The sequence below is a fragment of the Amyelois transitella genome, chromosome Z (assembly GCF_032362555.1).
Source record: "Amyelois transitella isolate CPQ chromosome Z, ilAmyTran1.1, whole genome shotgun sequence".
NCBI lineage: Eukaryota > Metazoa > Arthropoda > Insecta > Lepidoptera > Pyralidae > Amyelois > Amyelois transitella.
The window spans coordinates 6,096,621-6,118,518 of NC_083535.1; the positions used below are offsets into that span (position 1 = coordinate 6,096,621).

The following is a 21,898-nucleotide window of genomic DNA, read 5'->3' on the forward strand; positions in this document are numbered from 1 at the left end:
ATGACATTTTTAAGTTCATAATATTTCTGAACATGTGTTTCTCACCTATTACACAATTCGATGAACGTCATTTTTTGATCATTTGCCTGCTATGGAATAAAGTATTCCATAGCCTGAATGAAATAAAAACTGGAATCGTGAAATCGATTAATCGTTTGAGAAACCGTATAAGGTGAATGTTTCGATAAACCTTACAAGTGTATTGTCAGGTGTGCCCCAATGCATGCCAAGTTTGATGTTTGCGTGGCTCTTTTGTGTGCAATGTACTTAGTTGAACTTATACAAAAAAATGTGAGTTAAACTTGTGTAGAGCAAAGGAGATGTTGAAAAATTAAAGAGAGACCTGTATAACCGATTTTTCAAATTATTTCAATATGCCGACTTCTAAGTTTTACACGCATCTTTCGCGTAATTTAAGATATTTTTAACATTCCTTATTTCTTTGAAAATATGTAGATTTATAAAATAAAACAGACTTTCTCTTATATTATAAAGAAAAAGTGTTTGTTAGTTATATGTAGGGGGTAATCTTAGGTAATGAAACGATTTTGAAAATTGTTTCACCAAAATATAAGAATAGAATATCAGGATGACATGGACATTAGATTTAGATACACATAGTTCAAAAGTGCATAAAATACGGCGAACCATACGAAAAGGCGGAAAAGTTAATTACGCTATCTTGTAGCGCTATATTAGTCGCCATATTTAATTTAGAATGCCGTCATAAACCTTATCATGTATTGTCATTGAAACTAAATGTGTATATAAAATTACGCTCAATTGGTTGAAGATATCAAATTCAAAATTGAGTTCAATGATTCTACCCGAACATACATTACCTACTAACATACATAATTATGTACATTGCAAGTTAAATAAAAGCTTTTAATAACAATAATAAATACAAAATGGCACCTGCGTCAGTGAAGTTAGATAATAACATTATAATGCATACGGTATGTATCTGCATAATGATTTGTTGAAACAGATGTATTTTACAACAATATTGATATAGATGACATGATTTGAATGGTATGACGCTAGTAGCAGCAGGTGTTATACTTTATTGTTGTTGTATTTACTATGTGGAAGAATTTCCCATCGTTTCCGACACTTAAAATACGCGGTTTATTTTATGCATAGTAAGCTTTTACTTTTGTGTGCCAATCTACAAATATATTTAATAGTACCTACCTATTCTATACCGCCGTCTATTTTGCTAGACAGTATTTTGTAGTTACTTAAAAGTTTGAATATGAATAAAATTAATGATTTAAGCTGCAATAAAGGTAAATTAATCTGAATTTTAAGATTGATACACGTGTTCGCCAGAATGCATAATATTACAGAGTATCTACGTATTACCCTAACGCGTAGGAATATGATTTAAGGAAGATCTCGTATGTTGGGTCCTAAAACTAACTGATGAAAAAACACACGAATCGTCTACTAAATACAGCTTAGGAATGTGAAAAAAAAAATCGATTATGGAAAAAATCGATTAAAAATCGATTTTTTTAAAGTAAAAATCGATTTTTATACTTGATTTTTTTTTAATTAATAATCGATTAAAAATCGATTTTTATAATCATCCAATAAATGCACTCCGAAATTATGTTTTTGTCTTCTGGCTTTGAGCCTGGAACGCGAACTGCCAAAGAATACTATCATAGCTCCATAATATTACATTAACGCCATCTGTGCATTCTTTCTGTGCTCTTAAAACAGTTTAGATGATTAATTTAATCAAACATTCTCTAGATGGAATTAGTCGATGAACAGTATTTTACCGACATTCGGTTGATATTTTATTCATTATTCGTTGCTGAAACTTCATTTTTCAAACTTGATTGTTAAAAACTTAAATTTGTGTTGATTATACAGGGTGACATTTAAAACAACTGCATCCTTTTAAACATACACTATACCCATGCTTCTGAGCCGTTTGAGCCTATTTTTATTTAAAGTAAACGTCATCATTTTCACATTTAAAAAAACCCTCAAAAACTACGTCACACGCTTTATTAAGACCAATACTACAAAAATAATTTAAAACTAAACATGTAAATAAATGTCTGAAAAATAAATTATTTTTCTAGTATCAAAATCAAGTAAAGTACAGAGTTGTCGAGATCGCTCAGCTGAATGCATTGTGTCGTTGACCTCTGAATCTTACGCGTCGCTTTTCCGCCGGCCGGGGTGATATTACGATCGTGGATTTTGATACTTTTATTTTTTTTCGTACTTTCTGAAATATGAATCGATATTTTTTTCTTTTTACGTTTTTAAATATCCTTTAGATGAGTACACTTAACAGTTAAATTTATGCAGTTGAATTAAATGTCACCCCGTATAAGAACTTACTGATTCTGTTGTTCATTTTTAATGAATAAATCTATTGATATAATGTATATGGCGTTTATTTTGACATAAATTGAAAAATTTGGAAAAAATCTATCAATATAATAAAATCGATTATTTTCTTAAGAAAAATCGATTATTTGTTAATCGATTTTTCATACTTAAAAAATAAATCGATTATATAAAAATCGATTTTTTATCAGCAATGTCACATCCCTAATACAGCTATGACAGCAGGGAAGCATTATTAGAAATTAAACACAGGACTTTGGTGTAGCAAATAGACAAGGGAAAAGTGAATATCTTTATTTGAGTTTGTGCGTATCAATAAGGTAGGTACCACTTCAGACCTCACCTTGCTTCCGATCGCAATCGAATTTTTAAACTAAAAATACTCAAATTTAAAGTATAACTTTATAGATTAATTTTCATAATAGGATACTCATACAAAAAACGTGCCTAAAACGGAAGCTTTACTGTGTCTAAGATAATTGACAAACGTGTTAGGTATTCATATAAATTAAATCATTAGTTAAGCCTGGCCTAGTGATTCAAGTGTCATGTGGCATGTGCCGTACGCAGTACATTGACACACATTTTATTTTTAGTACGACAGAAGAAGGCGCGACGTAAGACTGTCCAGTTGCTTTCACACTACAAAGGACCTAATATTTTAAGTAATTTAAATGTTTTGTTTTTTTTTAATAACAAACAGTCCTATATTTTTCATGTTAATTTTGCGTTTTGCGCGCGTTAATCCAATCATCGCTTTGACTCTGATATATGAGTGACGAGCAAGGAGGATCGCAGGTCAAAGACATTTCGCACATAAATAATGCATCAAAATTAGGTTACCTGTGATGATGATATCGATCAATCATTAGGTTAATTTTTGCGGTTACACACCTTAACGTCGACATCACAGCACTACGAAAATGACACGGCTGCTTTGCGTAGTGTATTACTAAACTGCGTTTTTTCTATACAATACGTAAGTACTCTTAATGCAAATAATTTTCTTAGTTTGTAATCGAGGAGGTAAACATTTGCGTACGTGTGAGTTGACTTGGCGCCGGATTTGCGTTTCATTTTACATACTTATATGGACTAACATATTTCTAAGATATAATACAATGTCATTATACATACTTACACGTGCATACTGCATTTTAAAATAAACGAGTCGTTCGCCGCGAACTTAGACGTCGTAAACACTTTTATTTTTGACAACATTGTGAATATACCTCAAAACGATATTATTGACAGATAGATCTTTTAAATTATCGCCCCGAGTTGATCTATCAAAATATGACAGACTAAATTCTATTAGGGGAACACAAAGACAAAAGTCTAAAAAGACTGAAAAGAACGTTGAGCTCGTTCGTTGATGGATTATTTGGCTAATGATGGAAGAATAAGAAAATTGCAGTACCTATACTTAATTATGCGGAGCTTAACAAAGAGAGGATATGAGTAAACGTTATAAAATAAAATCGTGTACGCACTTTATTATTAAGACCATTTATGCAACATCAGAAATTTAAATAAAATAGTAAGTGGGTATTTGTACAAAATACGAGCAGTAGAAGGCAATAAATATTGCTGTTATAAGCCAAATCAGTCTCGGTTTGCTCCTTGACTTTGTTTGCTAAGTCAATATGGCATTGTTGATAGAAATATGTATACTTAGCTAAGGTTCTTTATTATTTTTTGTGCCGCTATCAACTAATAACTACAGTTTGCTTTTGACAAGACGAGTGACACGAGTGTTGGTTAATCAATTAAGTAGTTTACCTATAGAGATATATGTTGTGTGGTTATTTCGGTAATCTTTTTGTACAGATAGATAAAGAGACTGTTTCGTTATGGAAAATCAATATATTTTATAACATCTGTGTTAAAATCTATATTAGGGCATTTCGTAATCAACCCTAAAAAGATCTTATTTCATATTAATATTAACAAAAAATTATAGTGATTTATTTGTACATAAAAATGATTTCGATCTACGTTTTGGCGCCCTGATGCGATGATGGTTTGCAAGCTTGGAATGTGGGTTCATGTGTTTTGAAGAGGGGGATGTGCCAGTGGAATAATAGCCAATAACGATGCACCAACTGATAGATTCCCTTTGTACCTTGTCCTTCTACCTGAAGTAGAAAGGAATTTTTGAAGGCAAAAAATGAGATTTGCCGATATTGCCCTTACGTTTCCCACTAATATTTTACATACCTACACATTAATGAATTGATGATCATCTTATATTTTGTATGTCACAACATAATAAAGAAGAAAGTAAGACAAAGAAAGTACCACGTGTGTTTTCAAATGAATGTCTTGGAGAAATGCCAAAACAGACGAGTGGTGCCACCGACTATTGTGTTACGTAGGAAGTGCGATAAGATATGTGTTATCTCCTATTATCTCCATCTCATTATAGCGTAACCCAATTGCATATCTGGCCTATTTATTAAAAATAATGCAATTTCACTTAAGACAACATGAACTTAGTATGACTAATCATGTATTCGTAACATCTATCTTTTGTTTATTCCGATTCCGTCCTCGCTGGGGAAATGCCTATGTTCCAAATTGAATAATGAGCATTTTATATAAATCAGGTATTATAAGATTTACTCGTGACAGTCAACATTAGGTAATTTTTTGTGTACCTACATTGTCAGTTTCTTTGGAAACAGAAATAAAGGGACTAATTCTTAAAATGTCTATCAATTCGAAATTATCAAAGCACAGTAATTCATTATGACATTAGCCATCTCATTTTGCTCTTCTTATATATATATATATATTCTTATAGGCTATAAATGTATTTTTAACTTAGAAGACTTATCAAATCTGATTTCAGTGCCTAAAGAAATAGACTATTGGTACATTAATTATGGAATATCTAGTGTAAGTATTACTGGTACACTATACCTACGTATGTAGTCTGTATAATTATTCAGCGGCACTAATTACTTGTAACTATATTCCATCCTCAATGTTAGTTCACGTTTAAATATAGTGCGAGTTAACTGCTTTGTTTCATTAGTTTTGACCACGAACGATGGAAACTAAGCCCCGACTGTGTAAATACAAATTGATAGCAGGACCAATAGATTTCAACAAAATATTATCACTAGTACTATCGTTTTTAAAAATCATTTTAAAAAAGATAGATAAAGGAGAGGGTAAATGAAAGGCCATTTTATCCGACATGACGATGACAAATTTTTTAAACCTTAGTAGAAGATAAATTAATGGAAAGAGAGGAAGTAGATAATAAAATCTTTTGATCAAATAAAGCAAAAAGTACACGTTACATCGAACCAACAAATAATAAAATGAACAGAGAAAAGAGATGATTGGAGGACACTGCACCGACAAGAGTTAGCTCTTAAATTTAAGAAGAAGATTCTATGAAATACATTTTGGTAATGTTAAACTGCTTTTCATTTAAGTACATTGATTTTTTTTTATTTTAGTTTTGACTTTCAGAGAGTGCTTGTTGTCACCATAAGATATTATTGGTATTACATATTTATAACTGAATGGATACTCTATTCAATTATAAATAATACCATGTCACACTTTACATTTGATAACGTATAAATTATATAATCGATCGCTTTTTATGTCCTTCGTTTTAGCTTGTAAAGTCGAATTAAAGTATGAATATTTTAGAGTCCTCCGAAACTAATGAATTAATAAAGAGATTTAGTAGAAAACTACAGTCTAAGTATATTCTTCGTAAAGTATGCAGCTTCGTCAGAATTATAACTTGTTTGATTAACTTTTAACCCAGACTAAAAAAGGTGTGAAAATTTAATCCTGCCGTTATGTTTTACATTCTAATTAAAACAGATTCGTGTGTAAGCAGAATAGGTTAAGAATTAAATAAGCAGAATTGCTTGTGCCATAAAGAAAAAAAATATAAAAATAAGTTTTGAACTGAGTATCCAGCTGTACGAGGCCTTTCAAAGACTGTTGGCTCTGTTTGCCACGTAAGGTTATAGATGTGATATATAAGCATAAGTTTATGTTGTTTGGGACATCATTAACCACTAATTTATTTTTAAACTGTTATTTTGCCAACTGGGGGAATTTGAAGTCATTGGCTTTTGGCTGAAACTACGTGTGCGTAAAAATAAATACGAGCGAGTTTTAGTTGGCTTCAAAAATGATTATTAACTGCATGATATCAGGATATCAGTTTACCAACCAACTTATTAACATAACGAACTAGAGCCAATAATGTGATTTTTTAATTTCTCACTGTTTGTACTCGCATCAAGTGAATAGGGTGGCATTGCTCCGGATGGGGTTTTCTTTGATCCAATATAAAAACTACTTTAAACATATATTTTGTAAAAAACGAAAAGGAGTAATACAGGGGGCAGCTTTTTTGCGAACTGTTATATACCCAAATTTTGTGAGATAAACGGAGGAAGGAAGAACAAGAAGTCGCGGGCAACAACTAGTTAGCTATAAGTTACACTATGTTAACGGTTCGCTGATGTCGTTAGTTGACAATTCGAGCTAATCAAACTGAACAAGGTAATGACAACGCTTATTATAGCAATTGTGATGTAATTTCCTTATTCCAAGTTAACTAGGATTCAGCGACAATACAACATTAACCACTTATTTATGTTTTTATTTTTCATTTGCAGCTGAATTTCAATCAATCATAGCTTGAATAAATTTTTTAAGTTGTTACTCTGTGTAATTAATAGGTATTTAGCGAAATATAACGTAAAGGTGTGTAGTTCTTCTTTATGAGAGACGTCTCTTATGTTAATGTTCAATTTGTACTTCAAAATAAAAAAAGGTGCTTGACTTATAAGATATTACCAACCAACAGTTGAAAATTATTGAATGGATATCTATGCAATTTCGCATACCTACCCAGTTTTTAATTAAACGTAGGCATTTCATGAATACTTAATCCCTTATTCATAAAATACCTGACGAACGTTATGGTCTAAGACCTAAGTCATCATACATTGAAAGTCATTGCGTAAAATGTAACAAATAATCCTTCAAACTTTAGCGCTTATATAATTATTGACGTTTACAAATTACTTACCTACGTATGTTTATTTGTTAGTTCAATGGTTATCATCAACTATAAAAATCGTGGTTAACATGTTATCTGTCGCATACGCACATTAAATATATAAATAACCTTTGCTGTTTGTAGTTGTTTATCTCTAATTTTGCATTAAAAATTTGCTTTTTAACAGTAGCACTTCCTATATGGATATAGGATACCTAAATTCATTAAATATTTTTTTTTTTAATAAAACCATTTTTTTATTTCTCTTATGATGATGATGTTTACGAGATATGTAGGTAAAGCTTCATAAAAAAATATAACATACATTACCTATTTGTAACAATTTTACACTTCAATGGTATCCTATTTTTACTTTGTAGGGGATGGTGCAAAATGTCTTAGCCATATTTTAATGATGGAACTTCGACATATCACAGAAATTTGAATATTTCTATGGTGTTTTTTAAGTTTGTATACCTATTACAGACCTCTCGGCTACATTTTCTTGAACTAAAAAAATTGCGAAATTTAATTACAGATGTGTGTAAGCTAGCGAAACATGTGTTGGCATTGAAACTTATCGCAGAAATTGTGAACTGTGTGCGATATAATGCATTTGATCAGGCTTATCAGAATCAATGTGGCCTTTTAATTAAGGCATGGAGATGGCATATCCTTTAATGTCCATGACGGTAAAAATATATTTTTGGGTTGCGTTATATTTTGTAATATCTAAATTTCCTTTAAAATAACAGAGGTACTTATTTTCAAAATTTTACCTTCCTGTGATTTTGTATTTTTATTTCTTTATCTTACTCACTCGTTGGTGTACTATTTACCAACGAGTGAGTAAGATAAAGTACTATTAAACTATTTGTAAGGTAGGTATCTACATGAACCTGCCTTAGGTTCATGTAGATACCTGCCTTACAAATTATTCAGTTAATAAAACTTCAACTTTCTCTGATTTCATATTTTTATCTTAAGTAAATAAGAACTTATAAGTGCCTTTTCAGTTTCAGGTATGCAAGATTTGTAAGTTCAAGTACCTGCCTAATACAAGTTAATATAATTAAGCTCGAACATGAAGGGTTTCACCGTAACGGATACAGTTACACTTAGGATCTATTGATGCTTCGCTTCCGTGTGGATTTCCATAAAAAGGCCTATTCTAAATTATTAAAATTCCTATTCTATTCTGGTAAATTTCGTCAAAATTGGTGCAGTGGTGTTTACTCGTTACCAGCAAAAATACATATATGTATTTTCTCTACAAATAGGTACCTTTTTTCTTTAAAAACGTCTTTGTATCCTTAATGTAGTTCTTAGGATATATAATAGTTCCCTTTCAACATAGCGTATAAAAATATGCGTATAGCGTATAAAGATATATAGAATCAGTTAACCTCATTTTTGTTTTCTTTTACAATTATACATTAGGTAATACATATTTACAATAACACTTTGTATCATTAAGTATTGAATTAACACTGGATTTTTTTTTTATATTTCGGCAGTATATTTAAGCAAAACTATGAAATTTTATATCATACTTTCTATGTTTATCTATCGATCATAGAAATCGATTTCTACAGCTACGACAATTTTTACTACTTTAAACCCTTTTTTTTGAGTTGAGATACAAGAACCGCATTAACCTCGTAGCAAATCATATTGTTGTGACCTTTAAATCCGAGCATATACCGGTTCTGCACTATTTAGTTATGTAAATAAAAGACAAATGTCAACAATTAGCTGACTGCTCCTTGAGGAATAAAAACTGATAGCATCCATACAAATCTGTATCAGATTTCTGTGACAGTATCAGTGATTACTTAATAAAATCTCAATGTTTTTGGTCTGTTGCTTGAAAAGAAAGTACCTACTAACTGAAATCGAGTAAATGCAATAAAATGCAGAATTAATAAAAGCATTTTATTTAAGATAATAAACTTTATTCCTAGAAATAATATCCATTCATCGAAAAGTTCAAGATCATTGTATAAATTAATGAATTTACAGTAACAATAGTCGATTGTAAAACAAAAATAAATGTAAAGACTGTATTTATTAAAGTGATTAACTTTAAATTACATGAAGAGGAATTGATTACCTCACCTTTTTGACTGGTGAAGCGCACAGATTTGATATTTAGAAAGAATCTAAAAAGTGGTTTTAAATAAACTACCTATCTATTTACTTAGCACTTTAACACTCCTCTGCTCAATTTTTTAAAATAATGATAAAGTAACGAATTTATTCACATTTAACAAGATTTTGTACCTTGCTCAATGTCTAGAAAAAATGTCTCAAAAAAAATATAATATAAAATTTCTGGATAAATAAGTCGCATGATACGAAAAAAGGTAATCATAATGTCAGGTCTTACTGAAAATAAAATGAACTGCTTGACAACTCGACTAAAATTAAACGTTGTATCGTCAAATACTTCGTTGCTGTTAGATATGCTACTTCCGATTGAAATTCCCGGAACATACACAAAGTATTTTTGATTTAAATACGAGTAATTCAGTGAAAATAAATGCAAGAAAAATATAAATTTTTACGTAAAGCTACGTTGCCGTAGTTAGGTACTATAAATGTCGATCGATCGCCACAGATCATGAAAATAAGCTACGTTTGGTCTCAGTTTTCAAAGAAACAGAAAAATATTATAAATATCGTGAACGTTACACTTACCTCGGTCGGTGTCGTATTCGCTGGCAGCCGACGGGTTATAGGTTAGGATGCGTTCGAAACACAAACCACGTGCTGTTTATAGCGAGGGGCGCGCGAGCGGCCGGCGCGCTGGGTAAAATCAGAATGAGCGATGTCTGGCAGTCATTCGAATCGAAGAACGTATACGACGGCCGACGGCCCTCGAAACGAAACTTGCGCATGGCTAGCCACTGCCCGCCACTATACAGCGACTTACGCCTATACTATACGCGTCACCTGGCTACGTTAGCAAGCGGTAGCCCATGTTGCGTCATACTTACTCATAGTTTGTAACGTAGGTAATCCCATAAAACGTGCATTCTTTCTTATCGAATACCGGCATCAGTTGGAATGCAGTTGCTCGTTTTACCAAACGATACATTGTTATGTGATTTTACGTGCATTCTTACCTAGTTACTTCCTTACATTTCATTTTGGGTTGAAGCTAGTTAAAAAAACAAAGAGCTGCTTGGCTTAGGTCACGAGAATTGAATTGACAAGTCATTCACCTCATTCTTGACTTTGGATTAATGTTAAGTTGTAATCGATTATAACGAGAGGCCAATAACCGAGTTAATTCGTTTAAGCTATTTCATTTATTAGCATCGTGTAAAAAAACATGTGTTTCATTCATGTTCCAGACAGGAAAGACCTAGATATTTTATCTAGATCTAGACTTGGCGATACAAGGGTATTTATTTTCTAATCCCAGAAACATAAAATAAAATCAAACAAACTTTAGATCACAAATACCTCAATCACTTTTCCTTTTTATGACATAATTATAAACAAGTATAAATATTGATATCTTATTCTTTTATCAAAGTTGTGCATCGTTCTCTTGATTACCAATAATTTTTAGATGGCTAGTGTTTTTCGTTAGGGATATTGGATCCCCAAGGAGAATTGTTATCGGGATCTTTCAATTTTTTAAGGGGTTAGCAAAACTTTCCGCAACTTATGAATTGATGAATGAATTATAATAATGAATAATTATCTCATTAGTTTATTTGGCCGTGAACCATTAAAAATTTGAGTATTCAATAACAAAATAATGATAAACCTACCTTTGTCAAAAAGGATCCGAATTTAAGGAAGTAAAACACAAAGTTAATTATCCTGTCAGATTATTCTTTTTTACAAATGCAGATTAATCTATACTAATATTATAATAGAGCTGAGAGTTTGTTTGTTTGAACGCGCTAATCTCAGGAACTACTAATTCGAATTGAAAAAATATTTTTATGTTGAATAGACCATTTATCGAGGAAGGCTTTTGGCTATATAACATCACGCTGCAACTTTAAGGAGCGAAGAAATAATGGAAAATGTGAAAACGGGGAAAATTATTCATCCTTGAGGGTCTTCAATGATGCCCAAAATAACTATTCCATGCGGGCGAAGTCGCGGGCGCAGCTAGTATGTAATAAAATCAATTATTATTTTTTATTATTTTGGAGTTCACACGTACCTAGGTTTATTAAAATCCGTTTGACACTATAGTGGTCAATATGTTCCGAACCCAAACCCGTTTGTTGCAATTTGAATTTGAAATTCACCAAGGTCTTTGCCTATGCAGGCTGCACTTGACCGACTTTCGAACAAGGGGGTACTGCATTGTTTAGAAAGGCACCGTGAAAGTGACGCTCTATATTGCGTCAGATTCAAGTGGGAGTGGGAGCAAGATCTGTGGGTTGGAGGAGTGAGTGACGTGAATTGGAGAATTTAACCTACGGGTGACGACATGCATCATGTTTTATCTGACTTAAATTAAATAGGGAGGTTCTGTTTTCGATCCACAGTATAAAAGCGGACTTATCTCTGAGTGGGATCACATCTAGCCAATCATAAATTTAAAGGATCACATACAAAATTAAGGTTTTTTTTTTAAATTTGGTTTATGCATTTGTGATCCATTTCACCTGATGATGGTGGCGATGAAGACAAAGGCGTTATATGCCTATTCAAGATCTACCCATTTATTCTTCTCTAAAAAGGTATGGGTGAACGACGACTCGTATAAAAAAAAATTTGGTATTTACTTAAAATTTAAACAGTGAAATATATACCTAAAACTATAACATAAGATTCATTCGACATTACATATGCATCACGCTTTTTTTAAGTCATATCGAAATCCACACCGTAAAAGCTTTTAAAAGCTTTTGCTGCAGACAAGCTTTTAAGCTTTTGGATTTGTTATTTGCGTTTTATTTTGATGATTCGATGTTTATTTTTCATTTTTTTGTTAAAGTTAAAGTATTATGAAATATATCTTTGTTATATATATATATACTAGCAGGTAACAACCTGCGACTTCGTTCGCCTACAATTTTTTTATTTAAACTTTATGCACGTAAAATGTACAACAGGTGGACTTAAATGCCACAAGGCATTCTCTGCCAGTCGAAACTGAGATGAATGTACAGGTGGTGCAACAACTAAAAAAGAAATAATAATAAAAATATGAATAATATATTACTTAATACACTTACATATAATTTAGTTTACATACATAATTATGACTATAGATATATACTGCATATAAAATAAACATACATATACTACATAAGTTGATTGTGTAGAGTTTAAGAAAATCTACTGGTCAAAAGATAATCTTAAGACATAAAAGCTGACCTCCTGTAATTCTTGGGGTAGGAATTATTGTAAACCAGTTTTTAAGTTGGACCAAGCCTTCTACGTCTGTAACATGTAAATCGTAGCAATAGTTTTCGCGTGATGCGAGTACAAATATAAATACAGAAATTAAAAAATCAAAATTTGCTTCTGTTGGTCTTATATATTTTTTGCCAATATCTTTCGAGTACAGACATCGGTCTGTTACAATTTTATTATATTTGTATGGATTTTCTCTTATATGGGATAAATAAATAAGACTGAGTTAAAATAATGACATTACCCTGCATTCATTCAAAATTCATCATTAGTTTCGTTTTAGCTACTTTTGTATCTGAAGATTTTATTTTATTTTATTTAAATTATCGAAAAGTTATATGAATCAACTTCTAGTATTGTTTATTATATAACATAACGCTTTTAACTTTAGATAAAATGAAAAATTCAATATTCTTCAATAATTTTAAGATTTAATTCGAACTCATAGTTCAAGGGCAAGCAATGGTTTTTACACTTGTGAGGGCGTTGCCCTTGGCCTAAATGGTGCCAAACCTCGTCCTGGGTGGCTCCACAAGCAATTACCTAATTCTTAGTGAGTCCACCCAGAAAAAAAAATGTCAATACCTACCACAATTTTAAAAAAAATTCCAACAAACATACGCATATGATCACGCCTCTTTCCTGGAGGGGTAGGCAGAGACTAGGTACATCTTTTCAGTTGCGACCATCCCTGCGTACTTATTTCGCTTCTTCAATCAATTTTAAGATTTCTTGAAACCCCTCAATCCCAAATTGAGACCCGGAAACAGTACAACTACTACTCTGCTTCAAGTTAATGATGATCATTACATAAGATGATCTCCGTCTATCCATATTGATGTATAGGCCATTGTAGGACTGCCAACAGCTTAGCATATGTGTACAGCCAGCAAGCGAAATATCGATAGCTGACGCAATAGCGTATAGACTTACGGCAGGCGCGGCACGGGCGGGCGCTTCGCTTCGTTTACAGTAATGTATAGTAAGTAGGTACCTACATATGTTATGTCGTATTATGACGATTATGACATGTTTCAGCGTAACGTAATCTTCTCATGTTGACGTGATCTAATATGCCCATTTTAGCCATATGCTTTATTGGTGTACTTTCCATTTGGGTGTTACAAATTTGGCTATCACTTCATCAAAGTTCTACATAACATCTAACAACGCTTTTGAATTCATTTCCTTACTAGCTTTTGTTGTTCGTCTTGTCTCTTATAAAAAATAAAACCTACTTATTTGTGGAAAAATTATTTGTGGACTTCCAAAAATAAGATAAAGCGAACGATAAATTATGTTTTTTAATTTCTACTCGTGTATTTTTAGATAAATATATTAATTGGATTGTCTTTACGTATGGCCGGTTTAACGATTGATGTGGGAATTACGGAGTGTTTCTGCGGAAGAATCATGCCTTACTCAAAACTTAAAAAAAATGTCGATGTCGTTGATTTATTATTTTATCGACTTTTTATTTATATTTTTTGTAATGCTGTATATAGCTGAAAATCATATAGGTACCAAGATTCAAATTTTTTTAAAAATCAAGAACACGAAAATTGTCTAAAAAGTTTTCTATGAGTCAACTTTTTCGGTATTTCACAACATTTCTCAAAAACAAGCAATATTATGAAATCTGTGGCTTGCTGAAATAACCATTACTATGGTTATTTTTCGTAAAACCATAAGTTTAAATGGCAATGGTAGAACCATAAGTTGGAATTGTTAACTTTAAAGGTAGTGTAACTACTTATAAAAGTCTGAAAGGCCACGTTCAGCTGTTTAGCTTAACGATGAAACCTAGATTCAGTTACTGACAGATTCTTGTGGCCTTAAAGTGCTGGGAACCACAAGGACACGGCACTAACCTTCCAAAATCATGAAAGCGGAAACTAGAAAGAAAGAAAGAAAGAAATCTTTATTTGGCGCAAGATGTAACATTACATTTCATTCATAAACTAGTGATCAGTATAATACACACCTTTTTAATTTTGAAATTCATGCTCAAACGTAAATATACATGAATGTATTTTTCACGACACAAACTGAAAAGAAAAATCCTAAATTTATTAGCCTTTATCTTCCCTTTTGCATTAAAATTTTAATTTATGAACACTGGGAGTATCTAAAGCTTCATCCCAATGTCGTAGGTAAGTATAGGTACATAAATAACTTTCGTGGTCTATAATTGAATTTTAGCACTTGTTACATCGTTGTTATGTAATAAGCTAGGCCATTCATCATTGGCGATTTGCCAAAATACCTATATTAGCTGCGAGAAGAATAAGAGTCAATTTTCTTAAGCACTACAAAATATTTTGCTTATGACTAATGAGTTGTTATTGGGGGCAACCACAGAGCTTACACTTTAAACATTTTTTTAAAGGAATGTAATAAATATGCTGTAGTTTAATTCATTTTTCAATTAAACAAGACTTATCTATTGCTCTGAGATTCTAATTCGTTGATAAAAAAAATCACTGTCACTAGACTTTGATAAATATTCTTTCAATTATATTTATCACTAAAATGCCAAAATGATCGTACGTAATTCAGCCTAATGTATAAATAATTTTGAAATTCTAGTTGCGGGAATTCCGTGTAAATATGCCTAGCAAGCCCGCCAAAGGGACCCAGGTTCAAGGCAAGAAGCCTCCTTCTAAGCCGCCTACCAAAGGAGGCCCTTGTCCTTGGCTATGTAACCAGGTGCCCGTGAACGTGCCAGGGCCAGGACCAGCTCAGGCGGTACTCCACCCCAACAAGGATGTGTTCGTTCTTAAGGCTAGTTACATACATAAAATCACGTAATTATCATTCACGAGGTAGACAGAACCGACAGGCTCGAAAAGACTGAAAGGCCACATTCACGATCCTACATATGTACTTCTTTCGCATCATCCACAATCATATACACATAAAATATATAGGTAGATAGTGTGTACAGGGAATTTCGTGAACACCATCGTGAGTTTTCCTATCGCTGCACAGTTCATAGCAATGGAAAAAATACAAATATTTTTTTCTGTACAATAATTATTATTTAAATTTCTATCTAGAGAAACAAACTCAGTCACCAAGACAAACAGGCCATATGTTAATCTTCTTAGGAAGAAACTCCTGGATGAGAAATTTGACAAACTATAGTCCTTATAGGTACTGAAATAAAGGCAAAACAATCTTGATATGCCTTTGAGTGAGCCATGAGAAAAACAAGCAAAAAAGACATTTCCTATTTCTAGTTTACCTTTATTTCAATTAGATACTAAAGAAATTTTGAAACTTTATACTTAGCTTACTTAACTTAGCTGTTGAGTGTTGTGTTGTCTAATAAAAATTATTTGTCCTTTTTTGAATGATGTGGCCACACACAGGACCGGCCATGTCATGTGATGCTGCTATACATTCCAATGCCTTTTAAGTAAAGGTTTTCTCAGAAGTCAGAAACTACATTTCATACATGGCATCAGAATTAAACACCACTGGCAGTATTAAGTATTGTATTGCATTTTTGTCATATTTCGTGCCGTGTGGTTCCCAGTACTTTAGAATAGGATCACTCCATATCTTTATCATGGATGTCGTAAAACGACAAAGGGAAAGGATAATAAATTTGGGATTCTTCTTGCAGGAGATGGGCTAGCACCCTGCTATTATTTGAGTTACAATTTGATTAATTGAGCCATACATCTGATCCTGGCCTCTCAGTCTTTCAGATAAAGATGTGTTTATATTTATGTACGCATTAGTATTTATAATTATTTCCGTTTTGATAAAATCGTATATTAAGAAGATTTTTAATAATCGACGGATTTATAGCTAGTAAATATGAAAAGAACTCTTTCCCGGGCGAATTTTAACTGAAGTTTCCACCTTTTTCATCTGAATTCATAATATTTTTAAGCATGCTCATCAGTCAATGGCACCCGTGACCCGACCTTTTACCAGAATATCCCTAATTTGGTCATGATAAATTCGTGTAGGCCTTCCATTTCCTAGAGTTAATGTCAGTCAGGGGATAGACAGTAAAAATATTCCAATTTAAACCATATAAAGTAGTTATCACTTTCTTCAATGGGCGAGCTTATAAGCTAGCAGTTCATGCATTCAGATATGTACTATCATTAGAGGGAGAGGACTATATTAAACTTGGCGTGGACTTGAATATACCAAAGGAAATTCTGCAATGATAGCAGATTGTTATAACATGACCTATTAATAGCTCTTGACCATCTTTATCGATCTGCATGGGAAGAATTAAGCTACATAGTTTTTGTACTACTTACTAGGAGTAACTCGCAACTTTGTTTGCCGTAAAACGAAATGTATATGACCAACAGTTCACTGACAATCTCAATAAATAAATCCTATAACCCTTTGTATTGCTCCTTTAGAAGAGTGGGGTTAGAAATGTTTTTATGTCAAACATAAATATATGAGATATCCGCAATTAATACGGAGCAAAAGCTATCGCTTAATGCGAGTACAAACATTCTGACAGATAGAAATTTTAAAAACCTTCCTTCATAGCTACGGCAAACATCATTAAGTCAAAAAGCTGAACGTGGACTATCTGTACTTTCAAGACTGTTGGCTCTGTCTACCCCGCAAGGGATATATACTTAGTGAATAGTGATTATAATATGTATGCATGTTCTCCGTTGGTCAATATATAGATCCCTTGTCGTCTATTTTTTGTAATTTTCTTTGAAGCCATCTGTCAGCTACAATTTTATTACATGTATAGTTTAAGGATTGTTTTTGTTTATAGGTAGCGAAAATTGGAGCTACTGGAGATCGGCGTTGCAAAATGGAATTAGAGTTGGTCACTCCCAAAGGGCCCGACAATAAGCCTCCAGGTCGGGTTGACACCAGGGAGGCCCAGTGTGACCCAGACCCACCTCCATGTTGCTGTATGAGGAGTAAGAAGAAAAGAAAGTGAAAACACGTTATTGTATAATTTTGTCTATGTCCTTCAGGACCATAGTCTATGTGCCTTCTCCGTGAAATCTAAAATTTTCTTATTACCAATAAAATTTTAGGATTACAATGAAATACCTTCTTATATTTATGTTGGAATTGAATTATAATCCATTGTTAGAAACAGATGAAACATTAAAAATATTTATTAATATTATAAATTGCAATTCAATTCAGTAGGTAGTACACGGGTGCCCGAGTAACGGACCGATTTGACTTTTGCGTATATATTATAAATAACGTCTACAGGTATTTATAGATAGAAGGGAAGGGTAGGTGGTCTAGCGGCTATGAAATCAGACTACAAGGTTCGCATAAGGTTCGAAGCCTACTCTAGGCATACACCCTGCACCTATGAATGGCTTTTTTTAAATTTACGTGATTAGATTAGTTTGATTGCGCTTACGGCGAGAAAAATCATCTTGGCGAAACGTGTACATTCCCACAACTAGGAAGATTTGTAACCACCCAACTCAAAGAAAAGGATGCAACTAGGATTTAAAGACTTAGGAGTATTTAAAGAACTGGGACTAAGGCAAAGAAGATTATGGTAATTTTAGTAATTAAGATGAGACTAATTATTTCTATAGTGAAGATCTGTGGCAAGGCCCAATGTTCGTTCAGTCATACATGAGTCATACAATGTTCTCTATATGAAGTGTAAATTAGTTCAGTTATCTTCAAAACTACAACTAGGTATGCGCTGTAATTCATTAGATCGAATTAGATAGGTAGTATGTGTTTAGGATCTATCTCCCTATAGCGAATTCCAAGATGCAGTTCTTTTACCTTTAACATAGCCATTTCAACATGGGATACTTTTTTTCGGCGATAGGCTAGCAATCTGTCTCTATTTGAATCTCAATTCTATCATCAAGCCAAATAGCTGAACGTGGTTTATCAGTCTTTTAAGTCTGTTAGTTGTGTCTACCCCGCAAGGGATGTAGACGTGATTATATGTGTGATTATATGTGTGATTATATGTATCATGAAAAAGGTAGGTATTACAAGAAATTCGATCTCACGTAGTTTCATCTTCGGTTCCTTATTTCAGCAAAAGCGTTATGCTGACATTCTTCTAATTAGAAATTAAACCATAAAAATAAATATATTAATTACTTATATCTAATTAATATAAAATGATTATATAACGTTACGTGGTAAAGGTTGTAAAATTAATAATGTGCTCTTGAATTACATACACATTTTTAAGAAATATCACAACTACTTCCCTTAGGAACAGATTCTAGTCTCAAAAGCCAAATATAATACAGATAAAAAAATCTTGTTAAAGTTTAGTCCTCGAGGAAGAGAAACTAGTATCGGCGGTAGATAAACTCTTCTTCATAAAGATCTAGTTTAAGATCTGGCCAGTCAAATATTTACTCTTTGTAATGTCTATTCCAACAAAAATTGACAATACTGACAGATAAATATGTCGTAAAGTCCTTACAGGGCAAAGATTTAGAATGTGTTTATCGAAAATCAAAGTAAATTTTCAGTAGTTTATACTCAATGTCGCAGATTTTTACATTTAAAGTTTATGTCCCTGTAATGTAAAATGGGGAAGACACCCGATAACTCTGAAAAGCAAAAGAAACCGAGAAGACCGTATGAAGAAATAGGAGCCTTCTTCAATGGAAATGAGGTAAAAACAATGAAAAGAAAATTTAAACTAGGTATTGCTTTGTGTACTTATTAATTATCTGCCATGGGAGGCTCAAATAAAATCGTCCCACTTGTGTCCCACAATGGAACTAGTTGGTTTTATGAGGTACTTGACTGCACTAACATAAAACAAGAATCATATAACTTAACGAAGTGTCGTTTTTCTACCTCCATGAAAGAATTCTATAGTAATTTTCTAGATAATTTTCTCCTTTTTTAACACAGCTAAAAAAGCAATGCTAAATAGCTAGGTATAGTACCTATGACATTATTATTTCTTTTTAAACGGCAATACCTACGTTACTTTTAATGAGTAGGTGATAATAGCTTGTAATGCACCCTCCTCCATACTCCACATTATATGTGAAAAAAAAATCAGAGATCGGATTAGTGGATTTGACGTAAAAGTCGGTCAAAAAGACACCAATTTTCACATTTATAAGTATGGATTTCCTGTAGGTCAAGATAAGAGTACCGAAGAGCACCTCAAAGCCTCCGAAGCTGACGCCATCTCAGATGAAGTTGCAGCAACAGTGCACCTGCGATGATGACGAGTCCGTGTGCTCGGAGACCTGCGGTCAGTCTGAAGGAGGCGGCGGTTATGGCAACAAACTCAACTTTCAGGTATTTTTTCATTACCCGTGATCACATATCTTCAATAAACTTTCAAGCAAAAAGGTAGGTAGGTCCTCAATTTAGAAAAAAGATGAAACTTTTCTGTGTTAGGTAACAGTATTTTGGATGCTTTTACGGAAGAGAAAAATGTTATTAAAAAAACCAGGCGAATAGAACACATAACTGGGTTGGCACAACTAGTTGTGCATACCTGTCAGTTGTTCAACGAGGATAACGTGAAATATGTATGGTACGGTTGCGATGTGTGCGGATATTAATTCACCTACTCCCTGGATTGTGATCAAACCAAACAGACCGATTAACAAAAGAAGGTGCTATCTTCTTGACTCCTGCTGGACGTGGTTAATAATAAATACTCGATAACCACTGCACAAACATTTCATTTACAAAAATACGTGAATTAAGCCTTTTCACTTTACAGATCCCTGATGACTTATGCGAAGGCCTCACTAATAGGAACGCATTAAACTCTGAGCTAACCTACAGTAAGGGCATGGAGGCGCATGAGGACCTCTGCAACGTCTGCAATGTGACCCCCTCAAATGCCCCCAAAGGAGTAAAGGCCCACAAGGTTTTACATCCAGACAAGGACGTGTTCGTACTGAAGATTGGTAAACAAACGGATGAGCCTAACCGTACTGGAAATATAGAGGTAGGTATCGCTATCATTATTATAGAAGGGCTAAATCCACATTATGTAGAAAATCGTAACGTATCTGACAATCAAATCAAGTAAATAATACAAGGTATTGCTAGCTTATACAGATCGTAGCAAGTGAACAGGCTGGAATATTGTTACATACAATTGTATTACACTACTTAATGTCTTCAGGTGGAATTGGTGACTCCTCGGGCACCAGCTAAGCTAAGGCCGGCCACTCACTCGTGTAAGGAGATCCAATGCGAGGAGCAGGATATACCGTGCTGCGCTCCATGCAGGGTGTGCCGAGGAGGTGCTGCAAAGAAGAGGAAGTCACGGCGTCCTAGGTGTTGCCCGTAAAATGTGTAAAAACATTATGTAAAAAGTTGGAAAGAAGAAAAATTGTAATAAATAATTTGAGATTTCAACCTTCTTTTCTTTGCTTCAGTATAAAGCTTGGCCACTGAATGGTTCCTACTTACATTGTTGGTATAAATAGATTGAAGTTGCTTTCCCTCTCATTATCAGCTCATTATCCTATGTTTTAAGGGGGTTCAAAAACCGGTTGAGATGATTAGTATACTTAGTCGCATCGCGTGTTTTGTTGGATTATAGCCAGTCTTCAATACGAAAATGCCTTCCCTCCCTAACAGTATTGCGACACCAAACGTAGAGATACATATAGATCCTCTCTGCACGTTAGATGGTTAGTTCCTTTGACAAAGTATTTATACTTATAATCATTGGTATCCCAATGGTTTCCAAAATGAGCAATTTCCATAACAATCTAGTGAGGTTCTCCATAAATTTTCCATAACAATCTAGTAAGGTTCTCCATAAATATCAAAATTATTTCTCCCATCACTTAATTACTTTACTCATCACTCCAGTACTAAATTATGTGCAAAAGGCTTTACAAAAAGGATAAATAATGGATTACAATTGATCGTTTAAAAAGATTTGAAAAAACAAATAGATAACATATATTTTGGTTTCAAATATTATCTTTATTTGGTAACAACAAATTGGATTTTAAATTGATATTTTATTTATTTACACTGGACCTTATAAAAAATTGAACTGAAGTTATACCTCTACGAGATTAGTTCAGCGATACGCTCCTCTTCTCTATTCCTAAACGAAACGTATAATATCGT

At 33.1% G+C, this 21,898-nt stretch overlaps 3 protein-coding genes across 4 annotated transcripts in view; 2 read left to right on the top strand and 1 right to left on the bottom strand.

The window, feature by feature from the left end:
• LOC106133928 (proton-coupled amino acid transporter-like protein pathetic) overlaps positions 1 to 10,312 on the bottom strand; it is a 24,010-nt gene extending 13,698 nt beyond the window's left edge. The window contains exon 1 of the mRNA XM_013333805.2: positions 10,124 to 10,312. The gene's annotated coding sequence lies outside the window, so the exon portion shown is untranslated. The remainder of the gene's footprint in view (positions 1 to 10,123) is intronic.
• The window catches only part of LOC106133748 (uncharacterized), a 25,116-nt gene extending 7,315 nt beyond the window's left edge, over positions 1 to 17,801 (top strand). The window contains exons 2-3 of the mRNA XM_013333578.2: positions 15,407 to 15,601; positions 17,589 to 17,801. Of these exons, the coding sequence (XP_013189032.1) occupies positions 15,428 to 15,601; positions 17,589 to 17,759 (345 nt within the window). The 5' untranslated portion in view covers positions 15,407 to 15,427 and the 3' untranslated portion in view covers positions 17,760 to 17,801. The remainder of the gene's footprint in view (positions 1 to 15,406; positions 15,602 to 17,588) is intronic.
• Positions 17,802 to 19,265: 1,464 nt separating this feature from the next.
• Positions 19,266 to 21,169, top strand: LOC106133749 (uncharacterized). 2 transcript variants are annotated; one of them, XM_013333579.2, is made up of 4 exons: positions 19,266 to 19,445; positions 19,925 to 20,089; positions 20,523 to 20,753; positions 20,934 to 21,169. In XM_013333579.2, exons 1-4 carry the CDS (start codon positions 19,359 to 19,361, stop codon positions 21,099 to 21,101), a joined length of 651 nt encoding a protein of 216 aa, XP_013189033.1. In that variant the 5' UTR covers positions 19,266 to 19,358; the 3' UTR covers positions 21,102 to 21,169. The 2 variants fall into 2 exon arrangements, with proteins under 2 accessions (XP_013189033.1, XP_060809835.1); XM_060953852.1 differs by having other exon boundaries at positions 19,365 to 19,445; positions 19,936 to 20,089.
• Positions 21,170 to 21,898: the final 729 nt, after the last annotated feature.

Bases quoted from the DNA above. Each gene is read 5' to 3' on its own strand.
- LOC106133749 (XM_013333579.2), top strand. From the start codon at position 19,359: ATGGGGAAGACACCCGATAACTCTGAAAAGCAAAAGAAACCGAGAAGA. The intron at 19,446-19,924 runs GTAAAAACAATG...GATTTCCTGTAG, and splicing joins CCTTCTTCAATGGAAATGAG to GTCAAGATAAGAGTACCGAA. The intron at 20,754-20,933 runs GTAGGTATCGCT...TAATGTCTTCAG, and splicing joins ACCGTACTGGAAATATAGAG to GTGGAATTGGTGACTCCTCG.